The sequence below is a fragment of the Delphinus delphis genome, chromosome 2 (assembly GCF_949987515.2).
Source record: "Delphinus delphis chromosome 2, mDelDel1.2, whole genome shotgun sequence".
NCBI lineage: Eukaryota > Metazoa > Chordata > Mammalia > Artiodactyla > Delphinidae > Delphinus > Delphinus delphis.
The window spans coordinates 63,232,649-63,244,049 of record NC_082684.1 but is presented as its reverse complement, the minus strand read 5'-3'; the positions used below and the strand labels follow the sequence as shown (position 1 = coordinate 63,244,049).

The 11,401-nt window shown below is 37.5% G+C and overlaps 1 protein-coding gene across 7 annotated transcripts in view; it reads right to left on the bottom strand.

Moving 5' to 3' along the window:
• The window catches only part of RALGAPA1 (Ral GTPase activating protein catalytic subunit alpha 1), a 221,604-nt gene extending 211,151 nt beyond the window's left edge, over positions 1-10,453 (bottom strand). For all 7 annotated transcript variants that reach the window (XM_060004676.2, XM_060004671.2, XM_060004677.2 and 4 more), the window contains exon 1: positions 9,907-10,453. In XM_060004676.2, the coding sequence (XP_059860659.1) occupies positions 9,907-10,012 (106 nt within the window). In that variant the 5' untranslated portion in view covers positions 10,013-10,453. The remainder of the gene's footprint in view (positions 1-9,906) is intronic.
• Between the last annotated feature and the right edge of the window lie 948 nt (positions 10,454-11,401).

Genomic DNA, 11,401 nt, shown 5'->3' with positions numbered 1-11,401 from the left:
TTAAATCAAACTCAAACAAATCAATAATGACTTTAAATGTATGTCATCCAGATCTAAATGGCAAGTTATTGGTCTGAATCTGAAATGAACAATTACAAGTAATGAGACTAAATCAGTAATCAAAAACCTCCTAACAAAGAAATGTCCAGAACCAGATGGCTTCACTGGTGAATTCTGCCAAACATTTAAAGAATTCATACCAATCCTTCTCAAACTCTTTTCCATATAATGGAAACAGAGGGAGTACTTCCAAACTCATTTTGCAAAGCTAGCATTACCCTGATAACATAACCAGACAAAATCACTACAGAGAAAGAAAAAAAAAAAAGAAAAGAAAAGAACGTTACAGGCCAATATACCTGGAAAACATAGATCCTTAACAAAACATTGGCAAACCAAACGCAACAATATATTAAAAGGATCATAACCATGATTAAGCGGGATTTATTCCAGGCATGCAAGAATGGTTCAAACATCACAAATTAACCAATGTGATTCACAGATTAACAAAATGAAGGTTAAAAGTCATATGATCATCTCAACAGATACAGAAAAAGCATTTTAAAAAAACTCAACATCACATTCATAATAAATACTCTCGACAAACTGGGTATAGAGGGAATGTACTGCCACATAATAAAGGTCATATATGACAAGCCTACAGCTAACATCATATTCAATGGTGAAAGCTGAAAGAGCAAGGTGCCCACTCTCATCACTCCTATTCAACACAGTATTGGAAGTCCTAGCCAGAGCAATTCGGCCAAAGAGGCAAGAAAAAGAAAAAATAAAAGCCACCAAAATCTGAAAGGAAGAAGTATACCTGTTTCTATTTGCACATGACATGATCTTATAATATAGAAAACCCTAAAGACTCCACTAGAAAACTATCAGACTAATAAATGAATTCAGTACAATTACACAACACAAAATCAACATACAAAAATCAGTTGTGTGGAAATGTAAATTTGTCCAGTCACTATGAAAAATAGTATAAAGGTTCCTCAAAAAGTTAACAATAGAGGGACTTTCCTGGCAGTCCAGTGGTTAAAACTCCACGCTACCACTGCAGGGGGCATGGGTTTGATCCCTGGTTGGGAAACTAAGATCCCACCTCAGGCGGCGTGGCCAAGAAATTTAAAAAAATGTTAAAAAAAAAAAAAGGGGAACTTACCTTGTGACGCAGTGGTTAAGAATCCACCTGCCAATGCAGAGGACACAGGTTCAATTCCTGGTCCAGGGAGATCCCACATGCCACGGAGCGACTAAGCCCACATGCCACAACTACTGAGCCTGCGCTCTAGAGCCCACAAGCCACAACTAGTGAGCCCACACACCACAACTACTGAAGCCCACATGCCTAGAGCCTGTGCTCCGCAACAAGAGAAGCCACCACAATGAGAAGCCCACGCACCACAACGAAGAGTAGCCCCCACTTGCCGCAACTAGAGAAAGCCCACACACAGCACTGAAGACCCAACACAGCCAAAAATAAATAAATAATTTTTTTAAAAAAAATTAACAATAGAACTACCACATGATCCAGCAATTCTACTTCTGGGTATATACCCAAAGGAGACGAAACCACTACTTTGAAGAGATATCTGCACTCCCATGTTCAGTGCAGCATTATTTACAACAGCCAAGACATGGAAACAACCTAAGTGTCTGGCAACAGATGAATGGATAAAGAAAATGTGATATATACTCATTTGTATGGACATGTGTATGTCCATACAAAGGAATATTATTCAGTCAAAAAAAAGAAGAAAATCCTGTCATTTGCTACAGCATAGGTAGACTTTGAGGGCATCATGCTAAGTGAAATAAGACAGAGAAAGACAAATATTGTATGATCTCGTTTATATGTGAAATTTAAAGACAGCAAACTCATAGAAACAGAGAACAGAATGGTGGTTGAGGCAGGAGGTAGGGGTGGGGAAAATGGGTGAAGAGAGTGAAAAGGTATAAATTTTTAGTTATAAGATAAATAAGTTCTGGGGATATAATGAATAGCACAGTGACAAAGAAAAAAAAGTCATCCAACATCTCAATTCAAAGGCCGAGATTCTTAGATTAGAATAAAAATTAAGACTCAAATATATACTGCCACCAAGAAATCCACTTTATATAAAGAAACAAATAGATTAAAAAGACAGGAAAATATATACTAGTCAATGAAAGCAGAAGTCTATATATTACTATCAAAGTAGATTCCAGAGCAAAGACTATTACCAAGGTTAAAGATATCATTTCATAATGCTAAAGAACTCAATTTATCAAGAGGAAATAATAACCCTAAATGTTTAGACACCTAATAACAGAGCTTCAAAATACATTAAGCAAAATCTGATAGAACTCAAAAAGAAATAGACAAACCCCCCCAATTACAGTCAGAAATTTCAGTCCCCCCATCAATAATTTGTAAAAACAAGGAGACAAATTCAGCAAGGATATAGGAGACCTGAACAATACTATCAAACAACTTATCCTGACATTTTTCAAACACTCAACCCACCAAAAGCAGAATATATACTGTTTTCAAGCGAATATGGAACATCCATCAAGTTAAAACATATTCCTGACTGTCAAATTTCGATAAATTTTAAAGAATTCAAGTCATAAAACGTATGTTTTCTGACTATAATGAAATCAAATTAGAAATCAATAACAGAAAGATATCAGGATAATCCACCAATATTTGAAGCTAAAAAACACACTTGTATGGATCAAAGAAGAAATCAAAAGGGGAGTTAGAACGCATTTTGGACCTAGCTGTAAATGAAAATACAAAATACCATAATTTGTGGGATGCTGTTTAGGGGAAAATTTATATCACCAAATGCCTACATTAGACAGAAAAAGGTCTCAAATCAATAACCTCAGTTTACACTTTAAGAGGCTACAAAAAGAGCAAATTAAACTAAGACTAAGCAGAAAAAGGGAATAATAAAGACCAAAGCAGAAATCAATGAAATAAAAACAGAAAAACAGAGAAAAATCAATGAAGCCACAAACTGGTCCTTCTAGACGATCAATAAAAGAGATAAGCCTCCAGCCAGAGTGATCAGGAAAGAAAGACAAATTAGGAATAAGAGGGGTGACATCATCACAGATTCTATAGATATCAAAGGACAATAACAGAGCATTATAAACAACTTTATACCTATAAATTTGACAACTTATATGAAATCGGAAAATCCCTTGAACGATACAAACTACCAATGTTCTCTCAAGAAGAAACAGATAACCTGAACAGCCCTCTATTAAAGTAGTTAAAAACCTTCCCTCAAAGAAAACTCCATATCTAGATGGCTTCATTGGTGAATTCTACCAAACATTTAAGGAAAAAAAATACCAATTTTACATGAACAATTCCAGAAAACTGAAAAGAAAGGAATGCTTCTCAATTAATATTATGAGGCTAACATTATCTGTTATAAAAAAGCAAAAACATTACAAGAAAAGTACAGACCAATATCCCTCATAAACATAATTACAAAATTACAAATGTTTTAGAGTATCAAATCCAACAATATATAAAAATGACATATCACAATCAACTTAGGTTTGCAGAGGATTGCAGAGTTGATTTAACACTTGAAAATCCATGACTATAATTTATCACATTAACAGAATGAAAAAAAATTTTAAAACCTGTTAACCTCAATAGAAACAGAAAAAGCATTTGACGTATCTAATATCTATTCTTGATGAAAACTCTCAGCAAACTAGAAAGAGAATAAAACTTTCTCAACATGACAAAGGGCATCTATAAAAACCTACAATTAACATCATATTGTATGGTAAAAAACTGATCACTTTACCCTTAAGATCAAGAAAAAGACAAGGATGTCCACTCTCACCACTTCTATTCTACACTGTGCTAGAGATTCCAATAAGTTCAAGACAAGAAAAAGATATAAAGGCATCCAGGTTAAAAAGAAGCAAGACCATCTTTATTCACAGACAATGAGATCATGTATGTAAAAAACAAAAAATCCCATGAAATCTATAAAATACTAATAAGTGCGTTTAGCAAGGTTTCAGGATACAAGCTCAATATACGAAAATCAACTGCATTTCCTTTTACTAGCAATCAGAAATAGTCATGAAGGGGCTTCCCCGGTGGTGCAGTGGTTAAGAGTCTGCCTGCAAGTGCGGGGCACACGGATTCGATCCCTGGTCTGGGAAGATCCCACATGCCGCAGAGCAATTAAGCCCATGCGCCACAACTACTGAGCCTGAGTTCTAGAGCCCGCAAGCCACAACTACTGAGCCCACGCATCTAGAGTCTGTACTCGGCAACAAGAGAGGCCACCTCAATGAGATGCCCACGTACCACAACGAAGAGTGGCCCCCGCTCACCACAACTAGAGAAAAGCCCGCGTGCAGCAACGAAAACCCAACGCAGCCAAAAATAAAATAAATTTTTTTTAAAAATGGTCATGAAGATATCATTTACAATGGTATCAAAAGTAGAAAATATTTAGGGATAAGTGACAAAAGATGTGTAAGACCTGTAGATTAAAAAGTATAAAATGCTGCTAGAGAAATTAAAGAAGCCCTATATAAAATGAAGAAACATACGTTGTTCATGAGTCAGAGAATTCAATATTGTCAATTTTTCCCAAAGTGACCTACAAATTCATCACAATCCCGATCAAAACCCCAGCAAGAATTTGTTTGTTTATTTATTTATGAGAAACTGACAAGCTAATTTTAAAACCCATACAGGAAGGTAAAGGACCTGGCATAGCTCCCTCCCACCACTCCAAAAAAACACAAACCTTTGAAAAAGAAGAACAAAGTTGGAGGGACAACACCATCTAATTTCAAGATTTATTATCAAGTTACGGTAACAACAACAAAAAAAGCCACTGTGGTACAGGCATCAACACAGACAAACAGATCACCAGAACAAAACAGAGTCCCAAAATAGAACCATACATATATAGAAAACTGAGTTTTGGAAAAAGTACAAAGGCAATTCAGTGGAGAAAGGGCAGTCATTTTCAACAAATGGTGCTGGAAAATTTGGATATCCATATGCAAAAAAATAAACTTCAATCCATACCTCAAACCATATTTGCAGAGTTCACTCAAGATGGATCACAGACCTAAATATAGATCCTAAAATTTTAAAACTCTAGAAGAAAACACAGGAGAAAATTTTTGTGACCTTGACTTTGGGCAAAGATTTCAGATACAACACCAAAAGCATGAACCATAAAAGAAAAACTTGATACATTGACTTTATCAAAATTAAGAATTCCTACTCCTTCTAAGAAAATAATAGAATTAAAAGACATCCAAAGACTGGGGGAAAAAAAAATCTTTGCAAATCATGTATCTGATAAAGTACTTGTATCCAGAATATATACAGAATTTTCAAAACTAAATAAGAAAGCAAAAAACTCAATTTAAAGATAGGTGAAAGATTTGAACTTGATTTCATCAAAGAAGTTATACAATGGCAAATTAAGCACATGAAAAGAAGCTCAATGTTATTAGATATCAGGGAAACACTAATTATATCCACTACATAACTTATTATAGTGGCTGACAAGAGAAAGAAATACCATACCAAGTGGTGTTGGTGCATTTGTGGAGGAACTAGAACTCTCACACAATGCTTGTAAGGATGTAAAATGGTAAAAATACAGAAAACAGTATATCAGCTTCTAAAAAGAAACACACAACTGCCATAGGATCCATCCATGCCATTCCTAAGTATTTATTCCAAGAGAAAAGAAAGCATATATCTATATAACACGTACATCTCACAGCAGTTTTATACGGAATAGTCCAAAACTGAAAACCCACATGTCCATCAACATGTGAATGGGATAATCAAATTATAACATATCCATACAATGGAATATTACTCAGCAATAAGAGCAAAGTACTATAGACACACCACCACAAAACAAATAGAGGAATTTCAAAGTATGCTGAGTAGAAGAAACCAATCAAAAAAGAGTAAATACTGTTAATTCCATATATATATAAAATACAAACTAATGTAGAGGAGAGCAGATCAGTGGTTGCCCAGGGAAGGGGTAGGATGGCAGGCAAGGAAGGGTGAGAGGAAGGGATTACAAAGGGGCAAAAGGAAACTTTGGGAGGTTACAGATATATTTATTTTCTTGATTGTCTATGTTCCTAATCTTGATTGTCATGATGGCTTCACAAGGTATATGTATGTCAAAAATATGTATATGTATATGTATGTACTCAATTACCCCAATGTTCATAGCAGCATTATTTACAATGGAAACAACCTAAGTGTCCATCAATGGATGAAAGGATAAAGAAGATATTGGTATATATACACAATGGAATGCTACTTAGCCACAAAAAAGAATGAAATATTGCCATTTGTAGCAACATGGGTGGACTTGGAGGGTATTACACTAAGTGAAATAAGTCAAAGAAAGACAAATACTGTATGATATCACTTATATGTGGAATCTAAAAAATACAAGAAAACAGTGAATATAACAAAAACAGCAGCCTCACAGATATAGAGAACAAACTAGTAGTCACCAGTGGGGAGAGGGAAGGGGGGAGGTACAATATAGGGGTAGGGGATTAAGAGGTACAAACTACTATGCATAAAATAAGCTAAAAGGATATATTGTACAACGTGGAGAATATAGCCAATATTTTATAACTATAAATGGAGTATAACCTTTAAAAATTGTGAATCACTGTATTTTATACCTGTAACTTATATAATATTGTACATGACCTGTACTTCAATTTTTGAAAAAGCATTCAATTATATGCTTTAAATGTGTGATTTATTTTCTGTCAATTACACCTCAATAAAGCTACTAAAAAGAATGATCCAACAATAATCAATATATTTATTAGCTAATAAGCACTTATCTTTTTTTTTAAGTTAAGAAGACTGAACTGTTACCTTGCCATACAAGAAAATTATCAATAACATTTACTCAATATCCACTTCATGCCGAGAATTATGTTAGCCATTTAGTTAGATACCAAGTTACCTGCTAACTTACTATCATTATCTTAAGGCCATTAATTGTAAAAAAAAAACCCAAAAAACAGAGGGGGCAGGGGGAGAGGTCAACATGAAACTTCAGCAACTAGACAAGGCCTTATTTCTATTTTTTAATAATTCTAACTTCCAGTTCCTAAAAATCAAACACACAGCAATATCAATAAACACAGTAGATTTAAATCTAAATCCTCCAAGTTCTATAAATTCATCTGGAATTGCCCTTTAGTGGGAACACATGCCAGGACAAAGGCTTACACCAGATATTTAAATTACGTTCTCATATATTGGGATGCACTGAATTCTATAAATACCCTGGGTGAATGGCAGTTCCATTTAAAGGTTAAAAATACAGTTTAGATGGGACCAAACAAAAGTCAAAATCCTGTGTAATTGGCGATGCCCCATCATTCTGCAAACTAGTTTCCTCACAGAGTTTACTTTATGTAAAACCTGCACTTAACTTGCAAAAAGGATCTGAAGCGGCTCTCCCATCTGCAAAATGGGAGAACTCTAAGACACCTTTCAGTCTTTGCCATTCTACTCTCTCCCACTCATTTTCTTAGGAATCACATTAATCATATTTCAAACAAAGTAACTGTAACCACTTAAAGATACAGAATATTTTATTCAATTAATTAATATGTTCGAACCAAGTGCAGGATTTGGAGGTCCAACTGTTTTTGTTCTATATTTTGACAAGGTTTACCTCAGCACCATTGACATCTGAAGCTAGAATATTGTTGTGAGGGATTATCCTGTGCGTTTCAAGATGTTTAGCAGCATACCTGCTACCCACTAGATGCCAGTAGCACCTCTCTCCAATTGTGAAAACCGAAAGTGTCTCCAGACATTCTCACTGTCCCCAGGGGAGCAAAACTGTCCCTGGTTGAGAATTACTGTTCTAAAATGAGTGCAGTAATCTCACCGTATGGACCTCCTCCACTCACGGGGCAGGGAGTATCTGAAAGCACAAAGTCCTCCATTTGAAGGTTCATAAGGATATTTTAAATGTTTATGTACAGTATATGCTCCATCTAAAAATAAATAAAATAAATTTCTAAAGAGCAAAGGGTTTTTTTAAAAAAAAAACTATTGTTTTGTTTTCAAACTGAGAAATCTAGGCACTACAAAATATCTGATATGTATGACCTCTTAATTTAGACCACGTCTCCAGGGTGGAAAAAAAACTTCTATGCCAAAGAAGTATATATGAACTACTTCTTAACCATTCCATAACTAAAGAACTGTGGCAGTTAATTTAGGAAATGTCAATACTCTATTGGAACTCAACTTTATAGCTCTGCCATTACCCAGCCTACAGTTTGTCCCAAGTAGGTATCAAATTCCATTAAGTCTTCAATTTCAAACTGCCATTATCTGTGATAAATCTCCTACATCCACACATTAACTTTCCCTGTCTCAGTCCCCTAGCCAAATTTTTCTTCAACAGCTTAACTCTCAAGTAGAATTTAAATAAAAAGATGACAACCTCAACTATATTTAGAAGATTTATATTTTCTTGAAAAAAATCTTTTTACATTGCTAAACTGGATTTAACTGCTTTCTTACTATTCCACAGGAATAAACACAATTTACTTGTGATATAGATTTGCTGCCATCAATGTAGAAAGAGTAAAAATCAAACTGGAGACATGAAATCTGGGTTCCAGTTCTGGCTCTGCCTCCTAGTAGCGGGATGACCACTTAACATTCCCAAACTTCAACTTTCTCATTTGTAAAAAATGGAGGATAATAATTTAACTAACTCTAGAGTTATTGTGAGGATTAATTATAATTTATGTGAAGTCATTCTGTAAACAGTAAAGTACCATACAAATGTTAGGTATTGGTGTTATCCTGTTGGTATGAGTAAACCATATAGTAGAGAAACATGCACCTCAAATAAAAGACATGTCACTGAATAAACGTCATTTTTCGAAACGAACATTCTTTAGGAAGAGAGCCTGAGATGATAAACTCTCAACTAGGATTCAGGCATCTGGGTTCTAAAGTCAGTTCTGCCATCAACTCTCTGCATCAACAAAGGCAAACTAACTTTCCTCTTCACCTCAGATTTCACCTAAAAAGATCCAAGTATTGGACCAGTTGTTCCATAAGTATTATTACAGCCCTTACCAGCCCGAGAAATGACCAAGCGTCCCAAAAATTCCTTTAACACCATATCCACAACTCAAAGAGCAGTTTGGTCGGCCAGCAAAACAGAGGGCAACAGACGGTAAGAAAATTTTAATTAAAAATAGAATTCTATATAATTCTCGAAAAGCAAAGGAAGCTATAAACTACCTTGTTTTCTATAATTAATAATAGTTCCACCTCTAAATGATAGTAATTATGAACAAGGTGCATTAACAAGGGCGGGTCTCTTTCCCACAAGCTTTTTGGGAGCCACCCATTTCCCAAAGAGGTATAACTGCTTCCTCTTTGCTCTCCTTAGCCAAAAAACTTGAAAGATTAAGGCTTATATTGTCTGAGATTTTTTTTTTTTTCATTTCACTTGGGTGGGGATGGCGGTAGTCATCTGACAAACATATCCTATAAACACCATTATCCGCAACACCAAGTCTCCCGAAAGACTAAAAATAATCTAAGTCTTTAGAGTAATAAGTGTTTTTAAAAAAGAGTTCGGGTTATTAACTCAAAATGAGAAAACCCCGTGTTAGTGTGACTAGTGCTTGCCAACTGCCAAGGGTTCCCCTCCCCAAATTATCCGCCCTCCCGCGTCTCTGCAGAGGCGACGCCTCGCCCTCTACTCCCGCATCGCGCCAGGGCGGAGGGAGAGTCCCCAGGGGCTCCCAGGAGAGGGAAGGCCGGACAACCCAGGCCTCCAGGCGCCACCACCCCTCGCCCCTCACCGATGACAATGCGCAGGTGCTTGAGGCGGGTCAGCGCGTCCTTCTTGGTGTCCAGCACCTTCTGGGTAGACTTCTTCACGTCTCCGTGCGGCTTCTTGGAGAACATCCTGCCTCCGCCACGGCCGACTCCGGCCCCCGCCCGGCCCGGTCCCGGCGGCGGAAAGTGGAGGGAATGGGCGGGGGGAGACTAGCGTGAGCGGCTCATTCACTCCCCAGCCTTGCGGGCCCCGGCGCGGCCGACTCCTCCCAGATCCAGGCCAGTGCCGCCACCTCCACCCGCCTCGCGCGGCGGCTGCAAAGCACCTTCGGCTCCGGCTCCAATATGGCGGCTCCCCTCTCCCAGCCCTGCACGGAGCAAAGGAGACCCAGGCGGGTCGACCGCCTTCGCCGCCGCCGCGGCCGCCGCTCGCCGCCACAGGCCGGGGCCCGGTACCCAGGACCCGGAGCCGCGGAGGTGGGGCTCTCGGCGGCAGCGGCACCACTCCTCTCTCCCTGAGGCCCCCTTAAGGTTAAAGATTCTTTAGCAGCTTAGACTCTGTAGAGGCCGACACAGAGACTGAGCGTGGTGATGGGTTTCACGACTTTGCCGTCGGTGGCGAATGGTCCCCGTGGCAACCGCCTTCTGACGTCAAGGGTTCTTGACGTCATGCCAGCGTGAGATCACCCGTGACATTACCCCGCTTTGGTTTCCTGTGCAAGCAGCCAGAGGAGGAGCCCGAGAAAGTCAGGGAAGATAATTCCTGCGTGCGCTTTTGTAAGCCTAGTGACTCTTAGACAAGCTCCCCGAGTAGTTTTTGTGTTTTAAAAGTCCTCCGCCTGTCTCTGCTGTTTACTATGTAAATTAAGATGTAACTTAAGAACATAGCACCAAAACAGATGTGCAATATATTTTAGGTGCCAATTCTGAAGGCTTTGGTAGTAACACCCCTTCATTTCCTTAATTTGAGTTTTGTTTAAAGGATTTTTGTTTGTTTTGCAAAGTGATGATTTACAAGTTACTGTAGTATAGAGACTTGTAGGGTTATAGTACATCTTCTTGGTAAAAATTATCTTGCACAAATAAATGAATTCTCCCAAAAGCATGCTGTAACAGAAAGAAAAATTACAGGGAAAAGAAATCTGAATAACTTTAACCGTTAATTTTCTTGATATGTAGAGTTCACAAATCCAGGAGAAAATTGCTAAGGTACAGGTAGAAAAGTTAGTAAGGACATGAAAAAAAAAATCACAGAAGTCTATACTCAACTAAAATGTGAAAAATGTTCACACTCATGGATAATTTTTAAAAATCAGATTAAAACAATGTTTCTTTTTAAACAAATTTTAAACAGCTTTATTGAGGTATACCTGATATACAATAAACTGCACATTTTCGAATTGTACAGTTTGGTGAGTTGGACATTTGCATACATCTATGAAAACATAAGCACAATCAAAATATTGATCACGAAGGGGCCTCTTGCCCCTTTGTAATCCTTCCCTTCCACCACCCCAC